Here is a 23,399-nt window from a genome sequence, read left to right as displayed (position 1 = left end):
TCACTCCACATAGGATGAGGATTGCTATTGATGCCAATAAGCTCCACTTGAAATAATTGGATGGTATTGGGGGCTGATGAAAGAGAGGTTTAACGAGCATGAGCAAAGGTCCAAGGTGTTTGTTATTTCTATTGGAGATTAGCTAACTAGTTGATGACTACAAATGGAGCTGTCATGGTATTATTTAAGACAGTCCTTAGCCATTTCCCACCCAGGCTAATTCTGACATTTCTTTCCTACATGTAAAAAACAGGTTTTTGGTTTTTTTTTGCTAGAAAATTACTTGGAACCCCCAAACATTCTTTTTTTTTTTTTAACAGATCCTGGAGAATAAAATTGTGGGTGTTGCAATTTTTATGCCATGTGGTATTTGCACAGCGGTTTTTCAAACGCAATTTTTTTTGGGAAAAAAATACACTTTAACCCTTTCATGCCGAAGCCATTTTCTGACACTTGTTGCTTACAAGTTAAAAAATTACTTAGAACCCCCAAACAATGTATAATATTAGCAGAGACCCTAGAGAATAAAATGGCAATCGTTGCAATATTTTATGTCACACTGTATTTGCGCAACTGTCTTTTAAATGCAATTTTTTTGGGAGGAAATACACTTTCATGAATTAAAAAAATCAAACCAGTGAAGTTAGCCCAATGATGTGAAAGATGATGTTACGCCCACTAAATAGATACCTAACATGTCACGCTTTAAAATTGCACACACTTGTGGAATGGCGTCAAACTACAGTACTTAAAAATCTCCATAGGCGATGCTTTAAAAATGTTTACAGGTTACTTCTTTGGAGTTGCAGAGGAGGTCTTGCACTATAATTATTGCTCTCGCTCTAGCAATTGCGGTGATACCTCAGATATGTGGTTTGAACACAGTGCACACTTTTGGGGGCGCGACTTACGTATGCATTCGCTTCTACGCGTGAGCACGGAGGGATGGGTCGCTTTAAATTTTTTAATTTTTTTTTTTATATTTTACTGTCCCTTTAAATTTTTTATTTTTGATCACTTTTATTGCTGTCACAAGGAATGTAAACATCCCTTGTGACAGTAATAGGCAGTGACAGGTACATTTTATGGAGGGATCGGGGGTCTATAGGACCCCAAATCCCTCCTTTGCACTTCAAATGCTGTAAAATTTTTAAATCTGGCACCTTTTAAAGGGATTGTAAACCCTCAAGGTATTCCACCTTAATGCATTAAGGTGAAAAACCTTCTGTAGCCCCCCTTTTACTTACCTGAACCTGATTGTTCCAGTGACTGGGACGAGCACAGCAGCTCCAGCCGCTGTCTCAGGTCCTCATTGGATAAATTGATAGCAGCAGGAGCCATTGGCTCCCGCTGCTGTCAATCAAATCCAGTGATACGGGAACTGAGGGCGGGACCGAGTCCTGCTGTCTGTGTCAATGAACGCAGCAGCAGGACTCGAGAGCGTGCCCGCATGAGTGCCTTCATGAAAAGCGGGTCTCCGTGGGGTCACTCAAGAAGAGGAGGAGCCAGAAGCGCCACTTGCACAGAGGAGGTAAGTATAACATGTTTGTTTAAAAAAAAAAAAACCTTTACAATCACTTTAAGTCTATAAACCGGAAGTGATGTCATGATATTGCTTCCAGGTTACTAGATTCGAGACCTGATCAAAGCTGATTCTGGCTTTGTTCGGGTCTCTGGCCAGTCGGCGGACGTGCCAGCTGGTCGCTCGGACCTCCTGGTGGGATGGGAGAGCCGGGTGAGCTGCGGAAGGCAGCCGAGCTGCTGATTATTCACATCGGTTGTTATTACAAGAAAACCGACCATCCGCTCTAAAAAACAGGCGTCACCCCAGTACAACCCATTGAAGCCGAAGGCCGCATATTTGCGTTACGTCAGCGTGAGGGGTTAATGAATTTAATTGCACACACAAATATAATATCTGTTTTTTTGTTAAAATGTAAAAGATGAGGTCACGTCAAGTAAATAGATGCTTGTGTTTTAAAGTTGCGTACGCCCGTGGAACGGCGCCAAACTACAGTACCTAAAAATCTCTATTAGCGACGCTTTAAAGGCTTTTACAGGTTACCAGTTCAGAGTTGAACGGGAGGTCTGGAGCTAAAATTCTCATTCTTGCTCTAACAATCGCGACGAAAGCTCACATGTTTGGTGCGATCACTGTTTACATATGTGTTTGGGACTTGCGTATGTGTTCACATTTATGCGTAAGCATGGGGGAGGAGGTGCTTTAAATTTTTATCATTTATTTTATTTGAAACTTTTTTTTACACTGTCTTAATTTTTTTTTTTTTTTATTGCTTTCACAAGGAATGACCAACATCCCTTGTGAAAGCATGGGCCATGACGGGTCCTCTTTATGGAGAGATCTGGCATCTATTAGACCTCAAATCTCTTCTCTGGCCTCCAGGGCAGCTGATCAGACACAGAGACAAACAAGCAAAGAGCTGAAACCAGAAGTGACAAAATCCTTCGTCGTTTCCGAGGTCACTGAGAGGGAGGAACAATGTCAGTGCCGCCGGTCGCATCGCTCCCAGGCTCTGCGTTCAGATGACAGAGCCCGGGAAAGGCAGCGGCGTAAATCGCAGTCTGAAAATGTTGATGCCAGGATCCCGGTATAACCACTTCACCCCGAGGACGTCATGTGACATCATACAGGCGGGAAGTGGCTATACAGGGCCAGCTTTCCTTAGGTGAACCATACATGCATAGATTGCTCTTGTTCAGCCCGTGGGCTAATGAGTGAAATCTAATAGATTTTGCTGTTCACACTAAACAGCTTGGATGGAGGAATCTCCTATGCCAGCTATTGTATTCTATATATTGGATTGGATGCAGTCCCTTTTCGTCCAACAATCTTTCACACAGTTCTGTCCATTTTTGAGTCGAAGATTGTTAAAAATAATAAACAGGTTTGTACTTCCCTGCTCTGTACAATGGAATTGCACAGGGGGCCCCGAACCTCCTCTTCTGAGGCCCCCTGCTGGCTCTCCTGGCTTCTCTTCTTCTCAGTATACCACCATAGAAAGCCCCTTCTTATCATGGCACACCTGTAGGCTCAATCCCAAGCCACGCTGCCTGCGTCTATAGACAAAGGCAGTACCGCTTGACTCTGTCCCTGCTCCTTCATCATAGGATTTAACTGCTTTTATAAAAAAAAAAACTCTTTAAATTAAGCCTGCCAGGATAAAAATACGGGATTTGCTGACTTGTTTTTAAAAGGTGCAAGTTCCTCATCCTGAGTTTTATAACACTGACCTGGAAACACATATAAAAGTAGAGAGTTTATATTGGCTGGCAGCATGTTTTTTCAGGTAAGTGCATCACTAGGTAGTGAAGCTGGGATGACAACCCCGGAGCCTGAATGTTTAAAATAAAAAAAGTCGGCGCTAGCAGGTTACTGTCACTGCGGGTTTCTTTTAACAGAAAAACGAAACCTGTCAGGCAGGAAAAAATTGCCCTTGGTGTCTGTACACAGCTTGGGTGTGAAAATACTTTCAGATAATCTTATAGACTGTGATTTCTACATATGGCGTGAGAGCCTTTCATGCCTTTATCTGTGAATGTGAAACTGTGTAAATCTGTCCTCGTCTAGTAAAGGAGACACTCTTCTGTACGTGTGGAGATGTTCGAGAAGGAGGCGCTAGATGATTTTGGCAGTTTTCATGCATTTGTCAATTAACATAAATCTATTTTTTTTTTCTAAGCAGTTTATATACTGTACTTTTGCAGCTTTTTGCATTGCAATGAAGCCTCACTCCTAACTTTTTTCTTTTTGTCTTTTTTTTTGGGGGGGGGGGGGTTGGTGAGGAGTTAAAAGTGGTTCTAAAGCCAAATTTTTTTTTCTCTATGCATTAAGATAAAAAAAAAAAAAACAGTAAACAGTGTGCAGCAGCCTCCCTAATACTTACCTGAGCCCCATCCTGATCCAGTGATGTTGCACAAGAGTCTCGACTGTCCGGGACTCTCCCTCCTCTTAGGCTGAGACAGCAGCGGGGTGACATTGGCTACCGCTGCTGTCAATCAGAGTCAGTGAGCCAATGAGAAGACAGAGGGGACAGGGCTGAGCCAAGACTCCATGTCTGAATGGACACACACAGCTGGTGCTTGGCTTGGGTGTCCCATGGCAAGCTGCTTGCTGTGGGGGCACTTGGCAGGAGGAAGGGGCCAGCAGCGCCGGCGAGGGACCCGAGAAGAGGAGGATCTGGGATGCTCTGTGCAAAACCACTGTACAGGGCAGGTAAGTATAACATGTTTGTATTTTTTTTAAACAGACTTTAGTATCACTTTAAGCTGAACTCTGGGCCGATTTAAAAGATACAGATTAATGCAGCTCTGTATTTATTAATTCATAATGAAATGGTGTTTTCTTTTTGAAATAATATCAGTGTTAGTACCTAAATTTGACCCGGTATCAGCCTTTCTGATTCCCTTGTGCAGACTCTTCACGTGCTGCCAAGAAGCATTCTTATAGGTAGAGAAAGCCGGGGGACACAGAGATGAGCCCATCACTGTCCTACTTCTCCTTTTTCTGTCCAGTCCCAGGCTGGGGGTGGGTCCAGGACAACCTGGGATCACAGGAAGTGGGTTGACTGATGCTAACCCTCATGCTGAGGACATCTATTGGCTGTAAAAAGTACTGCGGGGGGAAGCCTCTGGATGAAACTTGAATATTGCAGCAAATACAGATTTTGTTATTTTCTTTTATTGGTGTATTCATTTTTATCTTGTTTTTTTTTTTTTAAAGGTTTGCACTTTAACAACTCTGCTAGGTTTTTATATATATTTTTGTTACCTTTGGGGGATTCCCTCGCTTCCTGTCCCTCTCACATCTGTATAATAATTGGGGGTTGAGGTCATTGGTGTTTTAAGAAGACATGGACAAAACATTGTCAGGAGTTCCACTTACGCTACTCAAAATACTTTTTGTTTTTATCTTTGGAGAGATTTAAAAATGACTTATTGTACTGACGAGCGCCGATAAATGTGTCTAACAGAGCCCCTAACCCTTTCCCAATACTAAAAATGAAATAAAGTTTTGTCGTGAGTTGAGTCTTAAAGTGTAAAAACCTTTTTTTTAGTTTTGGATAGAGTAAGGAAGATTTGACCCCTGTCAGGTTTTAGTTAGTTCATACAAAAGAGGCGCTGAAATCTCGAATTACTAATGTCCATATTGTCTATGACCATCCCGTTAGTTGAGCAAAGGTCTCCTAAATGAAAGAAGGGGCGCTGAGGCAGTAGATGGCATTAGGGGCTTCACATTAGTGGAGATAGTCCACAATAGTTTATTTTTAGATAAGAAAGCCAACACATTTCAACGGTTCCCAAAATCCCCTTCATCAGGGCTTGTATGTTATGCCCTTCAGGAATGCCTAGAAAGGTCTATAGATTTCACATCCAATATTGGCACCAGCAATGGAGGAAAAGTGAGAACAACTCGAGGTGTGCAGGAACATGTAAAACATCTAAGTGGGAGGGAATAAAGCCAGGAACTTAGTATACAAGAGGCCGCTTATAACCCAAATACCACTTTTGGGTGGACTGGCCCTTTAAAATGTATTAAACTCACATGGCAGCATTACCAGATCACGTTATGATTTTTATTTTTGAAAAAAAAAAGTCAAATTTTCTCACGCTGGATAAAAAATAAAGCAAAATAATGCTCTTCTCCCAAGTTTACTAATGAAACCTAGACAAAGGCTAATGCATTACCAAGAGCATTGTGTGTTTTTTGTTTAGTTTTGTTTTTACTTAAAGGCCGCAGATGGTCTGTTGCTTTCAGACAAACTTCCCCATCTGGTAAAATTGCTGTGAGATAAGATGTGCAGCAAAGTACAACCAAAACAAACATGCAATCCCCACTCCTGTAACATATAGTTACAAAGTGTTCATAAAGAAACAAAAGGTTTTAACAGAATCCTGTTAAGCTGATCTATTTCCTGTGCATGTCATTTTCCCATTTAAAAGACTACAGTTTACCTTTTTAGCAACTTATGTAGTGTCAAAAGCAGTGTTAATTTAGTTGACTAAAACCGACGAAAACATTTTAGTCAACTAACTTAATACCATTTTAGTTGACTAAAATACGACTAAATCTAAAACAATTGAGACAACTAAAATAGGACTAAAACTAAAATGCCATTTTAGTCAAATAAGTCTAAAACTAAATTGAAATTTGATGTCAACACTGGTCTGTAGTGCATGTTCATATCTCAATACCATAAATAATAACATATTAGATTTTTCACTCCAGCAGAGTTCGGCAATTGTAGAGAAATGCTTAAATAATGCATTATAATTTAACTACACCCATTAGATTTTGGATGAATAAAATGTAGGACATTTTTGTCGACTAAAACATCCTGGAGATTTAGTCGACTAAATACGTCTAAAACTAAAACAATTGCAGAAGACTAAATTGGGACTAAAACTAAAATGCCATTTTAGCCCTAGGACTAAAACTAAATTGAAATTTTCTGCCAAAATTAACACTGGTCAAAAGTTCTGTGGCGCCAAGTTCTGCACATGGGCGCCACTTTCAGTTTTGTATAGCATTTATTTATTTCTTTTTCTACAGATCTGAACGCAGCTCTGTTATAGCTATTTTGCTCATACACATAGCAGCATTTAGTGACAGTAAAGCGGAACTAAAGGCTCTATACTTACCTCTTCTCTAAGGCTGCATTTACATCTCTGCGTTTTGAATTGCGGTCTAATTTGCAGCGATTCTGACTGCAATTTCAAAGCGCCGAGGTGAAAATGACGAATCGCAGAAAGCACCGTTGAAATGACATTCATTTGAATGGCACCTAAAATCAGGGGCAGTTCTGCTGCGATTGTTGAAAAGTGTATGTGGTGAACCGCGCTATACTCAAATAGGTATAAAGTGCAAAACAGTACAAATAAATGAAATATATGTACAATACAATATATTCAAGTTCAAAAAAGGGGTCATTGGACTTGAATATATTGTCTTGACTATTTGGACATTCAATTATTTATGATTTCATATAGTTGTTGATATATTTGATCACATTATTATTATGGACAATTTTGATTGATTGTTGCACATGTTCTATTGGAGTGAATCCGGTGGTTCTTTCGTTTCATTTATTTGTACTGTTTTGCACTTTATACCTATTTGAGTATAGCACGGTTCACCACATACACTTTTCCACTTTATTGTTTTTTACAACTTTTTGAACGGACAGCTGAATTTATAATTTATATAAGTAAAATTCCTTAAATACATGGGTAGGAAGCAATCCAAATTGTTCCCCTAGCACACTGCTGCGATTGTCGCCCGATAAATCACACTGCAATCAAAGCAACCCGCATTGCGTGAAGCACGTCGCCCAAAAGTAGCTCCTAAACTTTTTTGGGCGACAAGCTTCACGCAATGCGGCAGAACCGCACCACGCTTTAAGGAAATTAATGGCATCTCAAATGTGCTTTCTGCGATTTGTCATTCACACCTCGGCGCTTTGAAATCCCATGCAAGTGTTGGCATCTTCTCCCCGGATGTAAGTCTTTGGGCATCTCTATTGGCTGGCGCCGGATTACATAACATCTGCACATGCACAGGAGTCAGTCGTTCCGGCACACGGGGACTGTGCCAGCGACGTAAACTGAGCTATGTATACACCGCTCAGTTTACATGCTGCAGAACACTGCAAACAGATGGGTAGGTGTATTTTATTGTAGAAAAGACATTACATGTCTCTTCTGAGATAATAGCCTGCCTGCTTGCAGTCTGTTATAAAATGCCTTCAGTTCTGCCTTTAAAAAAATGCCTGCATTCAAGATGAGTATTTTGGCTCAATTTACACCTCTATGTTTGTAAATTTATATAAACATATGTAAATGTATTCTAATGTGGTTGGAGGAGTGAATCGAGAGTTAAAAACACATATAAGTTAAGCGTCATTACATGCCTGTTTTATGCTGGATGTTTTTGCCAGCAAGATCCAGTGTAGATTTGAGTATTTTAACTATGCCTATGCATACCTCCCAACTTTTTGAGATGGGAATGAGGGACACCTGTCAGCAAAAGTATGCAGGCTTAGGACACACCCCTTGCCACGCCCCCTTAAAGGAGATTTGCACAAAAAGCAAGATTTGTTAAACCCACAAATGCTTTTTTTACCACTAATATTCCTTTATATTGGCTTTTGGAATTTACAAATGCAGCAATTTAAAAATCAGATAAAAGGTTTAGTGCTGGAAAACATTTTTTGATAGATAAAAAGTGCATTTTATATACCACTATATAGATCAGACCAAAATGAGGGACAAACGGACATTGCTCCAAATCAGGGACAGTCCCTCGAAATCAGGGACAGTTGGGAGCTATGCCCGTGTGCATGAAGTCCTTGGTGATATCAGCAAGGAGGAACAAAAAAAAGAATACAAAACTAAACATTTCCAACATCAAGTTCATACAGTTATATAGTAAAACATAGAACAATAGGGAGAGAGAGTCTTCAGAGTCCAAGCTCACTATCTAGGGCAGGGGTAGGCAACCAGTAGCCCTCCAGCTTTTGTGGAACTACATTTCCCATGAGGCATTGCAAGGCTGGCAGTTACAATTACTCCCAGAGGCATGATGGGACCTGTAGTTCTGCAACAGCTGGAGGGCCCCAGGTTGCCTACCCCTGATCTAGGGGGATACACAGAAACAAAGCTTTAGAAGAGACAATGTGTGTTTTGTCAGAGGAGGAGGAAATAGCGCTGGATCGGCGGTGAAGAGAACATCTTCGATTAGATTATATGCTTGGCTGAAGAAATCAGTTTTGCAGGTTCTTTTGATGGTGAGTCTATTGCCGTACGAGAAGCAAGAGTGTGCAGTAGAAGATTATAAGTAGAGCAAAAGGTTGGGCTTGGGATAGTCTGGAAGTGTATTTCAGAGCAAAATAAAGGAAAAAAATATTCTGTATATCTGTGCAATACATGAACTTTTCCCTGTGTCTTGTCTGCCTAGGCCTTATTCATATGCAAATGCCACAAACAATGTATAGTTTTCTACACCTCAGTACAGAGCAGTATACAAGTCTATGGGGCCTATTCACACATCTGCGCCTAGCAGCGTGATGTTGTGCTGCATTCAGTGGCATTAACAAAAAAAATATAAAACAGTGCTACATCCAGAGCTGTATTTGGACCACAACCTACTGTACACATGTAAACATAAATACTGAGGTTATAGGGTACATGGGTGCCATTAGCCCCCTACTGCTGCTGCTCAAGGCCAACGTAGCCAACAAGACCGCTGCCGTTGATACACACAATTGATGTTTACATGTTACATGTTGTACATGCTTAGAATGACTTCAGTCTTTCAGAATTGGCCAAGGTCAGTCTGTCACCACTGCATGAATGACTCATTCAGAAACGACATACAAAGATCAATGGTCCTTCCAGTAACACCTACTATCCTAGGATAACAACAACTAGTGTTTGCTGCAAAATTCAAGTTTGATCTAGAGCAGGCATCACTAATTGGCGGACCACAGTCTGGATCCGGATCGAATCACTGCCCCATCTGGATTCACCGTGATCACACCATTTTGGAGCGAATACTTCCTCTCAGCTTGCGCTGTCATCTTCCTAGAGCTGACTCCGGGAGGGAGCACAGTGCTGGACGGAGGGCGGGAGCTGCCTCAGTTAATTGATTGGTTGCTAGGATGCAGGGTGGTCCCAGCAACCAATCACAAGCTGCTTAACAGGAAAAGTTGTGCAACTCTGGCCCCCCATCCAGCCTCCCGATGTCAGCTCTAGACCTGCTGTTCTCCCTCCCTCTGCCCCTGTGTAAGGTAGGACAGGGAAGAGGACTATGCCACTGCTATAAAGGGCAGGGGGAAGCCAGAGATGAAGGGGGGCTGGAGACTGTAATGTAAAGGAGGAGGGGGTGATATAAAAGGGGTGCGAGGACAGGAATGTGAAGGGGTGATGTGAAGGGGGCTGGGGACTGCAATGTGAAGGGGTTGAGTCTGTTAAGGGGATGAGGACAGGAATGTTAAGGGGGGGTTGGTAATATTAGGGGGGCTGGAGACTGCAATGTGTAGATGGGGGGTGATATAAAGCGGCATGGGCAGGAATGTGAAGGTGGACTGTGATGTTAAGGGGGGGATCTTGATGTAAAGGGGATTGTGATGTGCAGGGGGGCCTGAGAACACTAATGTAATAAGGGGTTTGTGAAGTGAAGGATCTGAGGCTAGGTTCACATCATTGCGTCCTGTGTGTAGGCAGGCCATTCATTTCAGTGAGCTGCCTTATACGCAGAACCACAGAGAAAGAAGATCCTGACCCTTTTTTTAAATTGTGCCAAGCCGCATGATACCGTGGCACCATGCAGTATGGCGCTTGCAAAAACGCACCGCATTTGCCAATGTGCAGAGATGCCATTAGTATGAAATGTGATTCGAACTTCTGCTGGAAGAAAATTTTACTGGCTGGGCCTCCATGACTTTTTAACTCCATACCTCTGATCTAGAGATTTCCCCCACAGTACTTTTTCCAGCCAATAAATGTCCTCAGTTTGATGGTTAGCATCATTTAACCCACTTCTTCTCATCTCTCCACCAATTGGCTACGTCAGAACATGTTCAGTCGTATATTTACTAGAATCAAAGAGAGCAAATAAGAGATGTTAATTTTTAGAACTTTAAAGGCAGCCAAAATTGTACAGTACGAGAACTGCACTCGATTCTATGGTCATTGGTTTCATAAATGAACCCAGCTTTCTAGGTTAGAGTAAGGATTCTTTCACTTAGGTGGTCCTCTGTTCTGTTTCAGCAATAGATCCTGGTCTGATCCCTTGCTGGATCAGAACAGAAATAGATGTTGCATATTTGACATTCATGTCATTCAGTTTTTTCCCCCATCTTGTTATGGAGGAAAAACAGCTCCATGTGATCCCTGTAGGTATCTGTCCACACCTCTTTAGGCTTGCAATAAGGAACCTGGATGCACATTTTTTTTTTCTTTTAATTGTGACTAGTAACGGACCTGGATTTAAATGAATGCACATCCACTTACATCCGGACCTGCATAGGATTACATTTCAGTTTCTGTTTTTGCTCTGTCCAATCACCAGCCAAAAATGGATTTGCGAAGCGCCTGTGTGAAAAGAGCTGTAGACATGTGGACTGTAGCTTCTGTGTGATTGTCATCCAGAGAAAGAGTTGTACATTAAATAAGCCCCCCATGTTCTGTGTAGCTGCACAGGTGGTGTGTTGTGCTTTGCCTCCCGTTAAGCATCTCCTCCTCTGTGCTTTCAGTCTAGTTTCTAAATATTGCTTTGCTAAGGTCACCCTGAGTACTTGCTCCACAGGGGGGCTCCCTGAGCCAAATAATGCACGGCTCCGAGGACTGCGAGAAGAACGTCTCCAGAACAGACTGCAAACTGAAGCAAATCCCTAGACGCCGGCATCATTTGCATTAGCACATTTAACCAGAGATGTTCACATGTTTGCACATTATACTGTGCAGTGTTTACATTGTTATGCTGATTCCTTTGTACTGAGCGTTAGCAATATGTCTATATACGTTGTATGTATGGAAGTCCTCTGTACTGTGCTATACGCTGTGTCTAATATGGCTGTGAATTTATAAAGCTGTCAGCTGTTAACCAAATCTGTCCTTCTTTAAAGCTAAAGTAGTCGTCATTATACATAACGATACGATAATAAATTACCGCACACACCTAAATTAAAATATAAGGTGAACCTACCAAAGCAGCTATCCTTAAACAAATGTACCATTAAGACTCACCATGGCAGCATTGCCTTTGGTGTGTCCTAAATTATATGTTATTATTTTTATAATGCAGAATTTATATACCATCAACAGTTTTAAAAAATAAAGGGAGGCAGTACAGTTACATTACAGTTCAGTACAAGAGAGTTCAGATGGCTCTGCTTATGAGATCTTACAATCTTTATACATAAACCTAATCCCAACACTCTGAGATGAGAGGTTCTGGCTAAACTCTAGGCCCCATTCACACCTGAATGATATGAAGTGCAATTTGAAGCGTCATCAGAAGGGATTTGACAAGTGACACTGGGATTTGTAATTCTATTCAGTGGTGGAAAGGAAAAAATCCTGGACGGACGCACATCGCTGAAGGCATCTTTATTGAAGGATTACAATCCAAAAACAGTCACATCTTGTGCATAGGAAATGGGGAAAAACAGCTAACACGTTTCATGTCATAAACGGATGCTTAGTCATAGCTAAATGAACAAAGTCTGATCATATGTATATATGGATCTAATGAAAAATAGACAGCCAATCAAATGTGACGTAATTTTGGAAAAAACCTCCCAAAAAATCAGACCTTGTTAATGCCCAAAGTGAAATGCACCTGGAGGGGAGAAGCAAAAAGCTGATAAATACAATAAACTTAGATAAATGAACGAAAAAAATATATGAATAGTTGTAAGCTAAATGCAACTTCCCCACATGGTGCAATGAAGGGCAAAAAGAATCGTAAATAATAAAGTTGGTTCTTTATTATTTACGATTCTTTTTTGCGATTCTTTTTGCCCTTGATTGCACCATCTGGACTTTGTTCATTTAGCTATGACTAAGCATCTGTTTATGATGTGAAACGCATTAGCTGTTTTCCCCTGTTTTCTATGCACAGGATATGACTGTTTTTGGATTTTAATCCTTCAATAAAGATGTCTTCAGCGGTGTGCGGCCGTCCAGGATTTTTTCCTTTCTACCTAATTTGAACAGAGCCAGCACCTGCAAGATCGTAACAGGGCGGGTGTCTCCAACAGGTCTGAAGCTTTTGAGCTGCAATTCTTCTTCTATTCAGTGGTGCCTGTTCATACCGGAGTATGGTGTCACTTAAAGCTTGCTGCTCTTCAATCACAAACGTACATTCTTTTGGGGCATTTACGTGTTTTGGCTCCAATACACTTTGATGGGAGAACCTGAAAAACGTGCAAAAGCGCCTGTACAAATGGCTAAATACACAGATGTAATATATATATCGAAGCTGTGTACCTGATAAATGATTTGTATTTCTGCACATCCATTTCTGAGATAAGCAAAGCTCTGCAACGCAGGACAGCCCTGTCTGGCAGGGCAGGAAACCTTTTATACCTGCCTGGAGTTCAGCTTCATGCACCAAGAACAGACCCCAGTTATAAAGACCATGAAGCATCATATGCAAAAATCAATTTGTTAACCCCAAATGCTTTTTTACCACTACTTTTCGTTTACTCTAAGGTTTAAAAACAAAAAAAAGTGACAATTCAGGCTAGGTTCACATTTGTGCATTGTGGGAATGCGCAGAAAACATGTACAGTGCTTTGAAAAAAAATTCATACCCCTTGAAATTTTCCACATTTTGTCATGTAACAACCAAAAAGTAAATGTATTTTATTGGGATTTTGTTCGATGGACCAACACAACGTGGTACATAATTGTGAAGTGGAAGGAAAATGATAAATGGTTTTCAATTTTTTTTTACAAATAAATATCTGAAAAGTATGTGGTTCATTTGTTTTCAGCCCTCCTTACTCTGATACCCCTAATCTTAGTGAACAAACAGCATCATGAAGGTCAAGGAACACACCAGACAGGTCAGGGATAAAGTTGTGGAGAACATTAAAGCAGGGTTGGGTTATAAAAAAATATCCCAAGCTTTGAACATCTCACAGAGCACTGTTCAATCCATCATCTGAAAATGGAAAGAGTATGGCACAACTGCTAACCTCCCAAGACATGACCTTCCACCTAAAAACTAACAGGCCAGGCAAGGAGAGCATTAATCAGAGAAGCAGCCAAGAGGCCCATGGTAACTCTGGAGGAGCTGCAGAGATCCAGGTGAGTATTAGTTGAGCACTCCACAAATCTGGCCTTTATGGAAGAGTGGCAAGAAGAAAGCCATTGTTGAAAGAAAGCTATAAGAAGTCCCGCTTGCAGTTTGCAAGAAGCCATGAGGGGGACACAGCAAAAATGTGAAATAAGGTGCTCTGGTCAGATGAGACCAAAATTGAACATTTTGGCCTAAAAGCTAAACGCTATGTTTGGCAGAAAACACCATCCCCACCATGAAACATGGTGGTGGCAGCATCATGTTGTGGGGATGCTTTTCTTCAGCAAGGACAGGGAAGCTGGTCAGAGTTGATGGGAAGATGGATGGAGCCAAATACATGGCAATCTTAGAAGAAAACCTTAGTCTGCGAAAGACTTGAGAATAGGGCGGAGGTTCACCTTCCAGCAGGACAACGACCCTAAACATACAGCTAGAGCTACAATGGAATGGTTTAGATCAAAGCATATTTATGTGTTAGAATGGTCCAGTCAAAGTCCAGACCTAAATCCAATTGAGAATCTGTGGCAAGACTTGAACATTGCTGTTCACAGACGCCCTCCATCCAATCTTACAGAGCTTGAGCTATTTTGCAAAGAAGAATGGGCAAAAATTTCACTCTCCTGATGTGCAAAGCTGGTAGAGACATACCCAAAAAGACTTGCAGCTGTAATTGCAGCGAAAGTTGGTTCTACAAAGTATTGACTCGGGGGCTGAATACAAATGCATCAATGGATCGACTTTGGTACAATCAGCCGGCCCATACATAGTTTGAATCTTGGACGATCCCTGCTGAACCGGCCGAGATTCAAACAGTCTATGGCTGGCTTTAGAGGGAAGAAGAATTGTGATCATTGTAATATAGCACCTTTATTAAACAGTAAATATATTTATTGCAGGCTGTAAATATTTAAACATGGCACTGAAAGTGATGGACCATTGGTGATATATATGGGAATGGGTGGAACTTACTACTGGCACTGATGCCACTACATGCATATTAGAGCTCCAGATATCTGTGGAACCCTACCAAAGCTTGTGGACACCTGACCATCATTCCTATATGATCTTGTTCGACATTCCAAAACCAATATGAACCCTCTCCTCCCTAGACATCCAACAGTCTCCACTCTTCTAGGAAGGCATTCCCCAACATTTTGGAATTATTTAGCTAAAAGAGCATTTGTGGGGCCTGGTACTGATGGTGAGGGTAAAGACACGGCCCAAACTCGTCAAACCATTTCTTTATGGAGCTGGCTTGATAGATAGGGGCACAGTACTGTTGGAACAGAGAAGGGCATTCCCCAAACTGTCAGGACATTTGTTTAACAACTCTTTGTACTATACACTGCAGCAATAATGCAACCCTTCACTGGAAGCATCTAAACTCTTTCAAAGGATGTCCACCTACATTTGGTCATGTAGTAGGTGTGATGGTCAGGTGTCCATAAACCTTCGACCATATAGCCAATATAAATATTTGTGCAGGTACCTTTAGGTGTATGCTTTATCTGTCTGTCCAAACTTAAGCTTTATAGTAAATATAGGTTTGCTTTCAAGGGAATTTGCAACAGAAGAGCAGTTGGACCTTCAACAGTTCATTAATTAAAGTGGCATAGTTTACCAAGTCTGTCTGTGGCTGGATCACTGTTACAATGTAATGCAATCCTTGCTCTGGTTTCAGCCATACTGAATAATTTATGTTCAGCATCCAGGAACAGAGCTGTGTCAAGGGGCTTCTCTTTCAACATATGTTTCTGTATGTATAAGTAACAGTATGGGATTAACTATATTCTTCATTGTATTTCACACCAACAGATTGGCCAGGAGAGCATATGCCTGCCATACCCCCGCCTCTCATTCTGCCCAACAACATCACTCCCAAAAAGGAGCCAGCAAGAGACCCTTCCACCCACGGTATGATTCAACGGTTCTTATGTAGTTCTTATGTAATAAACAAAAAGAGGGGTTTGGGACTTTAAATGAGGTGTGTGGGATTACACATCTCCATACCTATCCATGTGCAAGAATAATAGGGTTTGGGACTTTAAATGAGGTAGATCTAGCATGGCCCAGAAAAATGAGTCAATGTAAGAAGACAAGTTTTATTCAATACATTAAAAAACATGACATAACAAAATGAGTACATGCATGGTAAACAAGCATATCAATCATCTAAAAAGAAAATGGTGCATCAAAATTGGCCCAACGCACATTTCGAGTTTCCTACCACATCATCAGGGGCGAGTGCACCAATGTCTATAAAAAAGCATAAAATAAACAATATGGTTCAATGTTACACCCAAACACAAGGGAGACTATATGTGTAAAGGAGGGTAGAAATTAACTCATTCCATTAAGTATTTACATGTCAATTAAGTCTAAATCATGTGAACATGAAAACTGGTGGCTGCTTAAAATGTTCATCCTGGGAGCTGAGGAGGGGGCCCGCAGGAAAGGTCGGACGCACATCATGATCCCCAGATAAAAGTAAACAAATAATCAAAAGTAAAACCATTTGGGCCCCAGTGCTGTAAAAGTGATTCATTTAGATAGACCGTGAATACATAAGGTATATAATATTGTTAAAAAGTATTCAACAGTAACTGGAGCCCAACACCAAGATGAAAGGTACATACAAATGAAGTGTGGAAATGGTGAAAAAAGACATACCTGCTCAGAAGGAAGAAAAGAGTGCAAAGGATATAAGAAAAATGATGAAAGTCAGCCAATGCTGTCTTCAATCAAGCACTGAAAAGCATAGGCAGAAAGCCCAGCCAGGTGATTACCTAAAGCTCTGACAGAGAAACATGATCCGCAGATCTGTGCAGTATGCTGCTGAAGGTGCTGCCAAGAAAGCTAACAGAGTGAAGTGGGGATCCTTATGTGCTCAGCGTGACCAAACGGGCTCCTCCCAGTGTCACGCTGGCACAGCAAAAAAGGGGAGGCCCTCCTGCCGGAGCGACCAAAGCCACACACAACAATTAGAGGCATCTCCCCATGTGCTGGCCACGATTGGAATCCCACTCAAGCCAGCAACAGGATGCCCAGAGAGGGCACCGTGTGCATGGCACGAGGAGGTGTGGCGCCGATGCGCAGTGTGACTGGCCTGCCCTGTCCCCCACATCAACTAAAGGTGGGTGGATCGGAGGGAAGAGGGAGGGCGCCCAGTGCACCTCACAGCACCCGGCTAATGAACATAGACCAGCCCACCAGAAAGGAATCACAAATAAGTATGAGCTCAGGCGTGTTCGCCCATGCCCGCGCCCGCCAGAAGCTGAAACTCCACAGCTCTAATCACAGGTAGTGAGACATTTCCCAATCTGCAGCCGCGGATCAGGAAATGTCTCACTGCCTGTGATTAGTGCTGCGGAGTGTCGGCTTCCTGGCCGGTGCGGGAACGTGGAGTTGCAAACACGCCTGAGCTCATCCTTAATCACCAAGTCAGACAGACATGACCACATATAAAAAATCACTACGTGCAATATGAGTATTAACTCAGTGTTAACATAGGTCTTAATAAAAAGCGGATGATGGGCAAAAAAAGTTTGCCTTGAACTGCATAAGAAGGGAATATAGGGTCACAGACTTCATGATAGCTGCTAGTATACCTCCATCCCTAATCATATGAAACAAAAAGAGGAGTTTGGAACATTTTAAGCAGCCACCAGTTTTCATGTTCACATGGTTTAGACTTAATTGACATGTAAGTACCTAGTGGGATGAGTTCATTTCTCCCCTCCTTTACACATATAGTCTCCCTCGTGTTTGGGTGTAACATTGGACCATGAAGTTTTGTTTATGCTTTTTTACTGACATTGGTGCACTCGCCCCTGATGATGTCATAGGAAACCACAAAACGTGCGTCGGGCCAATTTTGATGCACCATTTTCTTTTTAGATGGTTTTATTTCATTCACTCTTAAGTTACCCCACCATGTTGCTTTTCAAGCGATTCTTTATGGTGCACAATTGTCCTATACCTCAATGTGTCATCTCTAAGTTGCTATGATTGTTTTTATGAATATCTGGTTAATAATATGTGATTGATATGCTTGTTTACCATGCATGTACTCATTTTGCTATGTCATGTTTTTTAATGTATTGAATAAAACAGGTTTTCATACATTGACTCATCTTTTAGCCATGCTAGATCTACCTCATAGTCCAAACCCTCTCTTTCTTTGTTATGTAATAAAGGGCAATTTAAGTTCCTGACTGCTCATTGAAAATCTTTGGGTGGATAGTTTCATTGTCAACTGAGGAAATTTTACTGAGAACTTATTTAGAATAAAACACACAGATATGGTGTCTCAACTTCTCTCAAAATCCTAACAATTTAACAATCTATCTACAAATGCTACACAAATACGTGTCCCAAATTTATCTTTTGTGAAGGACAACATATAATTCTTTCCCAAAATATGTAAACGTCACCCCTGGTTTGTGAGTGGGTGAAGGGTTTCTTTGGACACCCTGACCTGTTCACTAGCTGCCCATATTCCAATGTAGACACCTAGACCTCCCTCCCATATTCCCATGTAGACACCTAGACACGCCCTCTCTTCCAGACATCACTGATCTCTAAAACTAGAGGTCTAGTAGAGGACTTGTCTGACCATTAGAGAGCTATGGCCTATGAACATGACAGTGGGCTCTAGAGGTAGATACCAGACTGGCAAAGGGGCCCAAAGGGAAAAGAAAGTGATTCAGTGACTGACTATATTGAATTAAGTCCTTGAGGTGCCCCTTTATATCCCGTGAGACTTTAGGGCAGATTTTTATTTTTTTTTACGCATTGGGAAGAAGTGGCCTGCTCTAGGATATGATTACTGTTGTGTTTTCATTCTGAGTTTGCTGCTCTATGGTCTACTACAGAGGTGTCAATCTCTGTTTCATTGCGGGCCGCTTCAGCATTATGGTTGCCCTGTAAGACTAGATATCAAGAGCACCCCACCTCCTTACATCAGATTTTAAGAGCCCCCCACTATCTAAAGTCAAGAGCCACCACATTCCCTTACATCACAGGGCAAACCCTCCTCCCTTACCGTGTTCTGCTGCTGGGAAAAAGCTGGGGGAGGAGCTGGGAAGCAGAAAGTGCAGGGTCTGGAGGAGGACCAGCGGAATGCAGGAGTCAGCTGACAGAGTCTGCTGAATGCAGAGGCCAAGGGAAGAAGAGAAGAGTGTGCTGTCGCAGAGAGGCGAAAGATCTGTAGTAAGAGTTCTGTCACCCTCTCTGCTGCTGACTGCTGAGATGGTGGGGGAAAGACAAGCCTCTCCGTGGCTGCACAGAGAAGTGCAGGGTCGGGTGGAGGAGTTCTGTCCTCCCCTCTGCTGCCAAACGCTGAGACAAGGTGGGGGCAGAGACAAAGAGGGTGCCTCAGCTGCAGGAGAGGTGCGAGTGCCACAAGAAATGGCTGGATTCGGCCCATGAGCCTTGTGTTTGACACATGGTCTACGGTCTACTGCAGTTATCCTCTGAATGAAAATACCAGTTAAACTATTTTCTGTTTCTGCCAGAACTCTTTTCCCCCTTATTTGTTTCTAGCTTTATACTGACTCTTATTGTCAGATAAAGCCCCAGTTATATGTATGACTTTTTGTCTTTCTCTTGCAGCTAAACCATTCTTCACCAGAAATCCATCTGAATTAAAAGGCAAATTTATCAACACAAAACTACGGAAGAGCACCCGAGGTTTTGGCTTCACTGTGGTTGGTGGAGATGAGCCGGACGAGTTCTTACAGATTAAAAGTTTGGTTCTTGATGGCCCCGCTGCTCTAGATGGAAAGATGGAAACGGGTAATATTATCTTGACACTGGCTGTTTAATGGGCTTCGTATTTTCTTAATTTTTCAGTTGGACTGGACTAAAATTTAAATAGCTGATTGCGCAACTCAAGGTAACCAGTCTACATATTTATGGATAAAACTGGGCTGTAGGATGCAGCAGCATTATTTGCTGCTTTGTTTGAGAGGGAAAAAGTTGAGTGTTCAGCTACCGTATTTAACCAACCTGCTGATTTTCAACAGCAAGCTCTGAAAATGCATTGCTTTATGCTATAATCATACATCAGAAACCTTTACTTTCAAATGCCAAATGGATGCTTTTCTTTCATACTGTAAAGGGCACTGTATGCAATTTTAACAATTTTGAGAAATTGCTAAACCTAGAGGTAAACATATAGTAGATGATTCAGGAACTATTTGTCTCGACTCCCTAAAGTTAAGCGATGGCGCCAAACAACTACTGAATGCAAAATAGAACACATAGATAAGAAAGAATAATACATTGATAAGAGATATAGAAAATAGGAAGTTCACCACGTTCTTGTAAAGGTTTGTTCACTTTTTATGGCCCTGAAATATCTGCAGTTTAATCCATACATTACTTTTTTGTCTGTAATACATTTATGGATAATGATATGTTGGCTACAAAGGTCGTAGGCATCAGTAATAGTACAGGAAGTCGGAGAGGTGGAATTTGACTGCCGCTCTAAAAAAGGGCATCATCAATGTCACTTTGGATGTGCAGATACATCACATTATAAGACTTAACTACAAGATCTTTAAAGCTGAACTCCAGGCAAATGGCTAAATACACTAATGAAATGTATGGAAGAGACCGTTTTTTTATACCTGACAAAGAATTGCTATTTCTTTCCACTCATTCCTGATATTTACACATTCTTGTTAGACAAATGACGCCTTTTCTGCCACAGGTATAGGTCATGGAAGAGAAACAGTGGTGTCCACTTTTTACTACCAACCTGCTGACTGGACAGTAGACATGTGTAAATCGTTTAGTTCCGAATTTGTTTTTGAACAAATTTTGACAAATTTGTTAATTCGAAAAATTCCGAATTAACAAAAACCCGTTTAACAAATTTTTCTGAATATTCCTAAACTCAAGTAAATGAAAATTCGGAAATTCAAAAATCCGAAAATTAGAAAATCTGAAATGATAACTAAGTAATAATAATTTAACTATTACTAACAATTCAATTATAGGTATTGGAATTTCCTTTCAAATGTCGCTGTTAGTAAACGTAACGAATACGAATTTATGCAAAATAAATGCCGTATCTAAACGAATGGAATGTAACGAATTAATATTAATAAATAACAATAATAGTAAAAAAAAAAAGTTGTATTATTATTTAATGAATTAATTATGAATTATTAATAATTTGTTACGTTCTATTTGTTTAAATGCAGCATTCATTATTTCGGACAATTCATTACTTCGGATAAATACATATTTGTTACATTCACTAACAGCCAAATTTGAAAGGAAATTCCAATACCTATAATTTAATAGTTATTATTAGTAAGTTAGTTAGTTATTTTTTCGAATTTTCAGATTTTCTTTCTAATTTTTGAATGTTCGAATTTGCGATCATAACAAATGACCCAAAAAAACAAATGAAACGAAAACGAACACATTTTTGGCAGTGCACATGTCTACTGGACAGTAAAAAAGCAACAGCAGACTGATAAGGCCATTCATCTGCTCACTCATCCTAACAGCATATTCCTTGTCAACACATTTGCATGCCACACACCTGGTTGGCCTCCAGTTCTCTCCCTCTTTATTCCTGTATGAGGGATTGTTCAACCCATATTTGTTGAAACACGTTTTTCTGCACATCACTATATATGTATAGTATGAACAGGGCACATAGAAAACAATTGTTTTCTATGTGCCCGGTTCACACCAGACATGCAATGGTATGCAGAGAAATTCTGCTCAACAGACATGGTTTGAACAAGCCCTAAGGGACTGCAAGTGGCTGACACCAAGTCAGATTTAGGTATCTACACTAGTTACAATTAAAAAATCAATGCATTCATTTGTGTCTTCTATATCTGATTGGAATTCACCTTTAACTCAATCGTTTAAGTTGTTTTTAAGTTTATTAAAAGTCAGCAGCTACAAAAAGTGTAGCTGCTGACTTTTAATGAACAGACACCCACCTGTCCCACGGTCCAGCGATGCGGCCACCCAAAGCCTTGCTCCTCTCCCTCTTCTCTCCGCCATCATTACAAGTGTGGCCACCTGGCTGTGACAGCTTGCGGCTTCACAGCCGGGTACACACTGCTCATGGGTGAGTCGCGCTGCACCTTCTCTGTGGCCAGGCAATCTTCTGGGATCTGTGACGTGTCCCAGGTGATTGCAGGGAGAGAGAGAGGAGGAGTCGCCTAGGCGGTTGAGCGGAAGTGGGAGCTAGGTTCCTGTCAAAACTAGGTACCCCCCCCCCCAAAAAAAAATTGACATGCCAAATGTGGCATGTAAGGGGGCGAGGAGTGCTTAAAACAGAAGTTCCACTTTTGGGTGGAGCTCCGCTTTAACTGTGGATTGTCCACTTTAATGCTGCTAAAATCACTCATAAGCACTCCTTTCGTCTGGTGTACTCATATCCACTGGCAATTATCACCACTTGTGATCAGTTCCCAGCACCCTTCACAGTGATTGCAGCTATTATTAGAGGCGCAGTCGCAGCAAGAGCGATATTCATGATCACATGCCCACCTATGACTTGATTTCAGTATACCAGGCCATTCGTACTGCCCTGCGAACCTTACAGGACATCTTTCACATGACCCTGATGTTGGAGTTAGTTTTGTCAAGCACAGATCTGCAATACAGAAAGCTTAAAATAAACCTGCCAACCATTTTAAATCTTTTAGTATCCCTCAAAACTGTGTGTATGGTAATGTATGAGTTAACACATGCATTTTTGTACACAGTTTGCTTTAAAGTGGTGTTCCGGACGAAATTATACTTTTTAAATAAAAATACCCCTATAATACACAAACTTAATGTATTCTAGTAAAGTTAGTCTGTAAACTAAGGTCTGTTTTGTTAGTTTATAGCAGTAGTTTGTTATTTTATAAACTTACAGCAGGCCGTGGCCATCTTAAGTGTGGGCATCTGAAGCCAGACTGTATTTCTTCCTGGATCTCATCCTTGCAGATCTCGCACATGCTCAGTGCAGCACAAGCAGTGTAATAGGTTTCAGGTCAGGTTTCCATAGCAATGGCAGTGTCAGAGGAAGTTGCCGCCCCTTCCCAGAAGGCATTGCAAACAGGAAATGATGCGATGAGCCACGGCCAGGGAGGAGGAAGTGAAAAATGAATACAGCAGATATACAGTAGGTGCTGAGAAGAAAAATTTAAAAATATCCAATTAGTTTACAGCAAACTGTGTACAAAAATGCATGTGTTAACTCATACATTGCCATACACACAGTTTTGAGGGACAGTTTAGTGAGGGATGCTGAAGAGTTGTAAAGATGGGTGGAACTCCACTTTAAGGCAGCCCATTCCATTTGCATGGGTTCCCAACTTGCAACAATGCAAGAAAAAACATCTGCACTACTTCACTTTTTGGAAAGGCAGTGTGCCACTATGCACAGAGCATTCTCATCTATGCGCTGTGGTGGTGCATTTAGTTCTACTGTAAGTGTGCATTTAGGTTCCATTCAAAATGACTGTGGGTGACTGCAATGCAATGGTGTAGGGTCAGCCTTAAAGTAAAAGTTCTACCATGAAGTCGACATCTCAAGAGTACCATT

The 23,399-nt window shown here is 41.3% G+C and overlaps 1 protein-coding gene across 9 annotated transcripts in view; it reads left to right on the top strand.

Moving 5' to 3' along the window:
* Positions 1-23,399, top strand: part of MAGI1 (membrane associated guanylate kinase, WW and PDZ domain containing 1) — a 763,134-nt gene that overhangs the window by 613,681 nt on the left and 126,054 nt on the right. For all 9 annotated transcript variants that reach the window (XM_073592190.1, XM_073592191.1, XM_073592187.1 and 6 more), the window contains 2 exons: positions 15,644-15,742; positions 19,442-19,624. In XM_073592190.1, coding sequence (XP_073448291.1) covers positions 15,644-15,742; positions 19,442-19,624 — 282 coding nt within the window. The remainder of the gene's footprint in view (positions 1-15,643; positions 15,743-19,441; positions 19,625-23,399) is intronic.

The sequence above is a fragment of the Aquarana catesbeiana genome, linkage group LG07 (assembly GCF_042186555.1).
Source record: "Aquarana catesbeiana isolate 2022-GZ linkage group LG07, ASM4218655v1, whole genome shotgun sequence".
Classification (NCBI taxonomy): Eukaryota; Metazoa; Chordata; class Amphibia; order Anura; family Ranidae; genus Aquarana; species Aquarana catesbeiana.
This window is presented reverse-complemented; position numbering and strand designations above follow the sequence as displayed.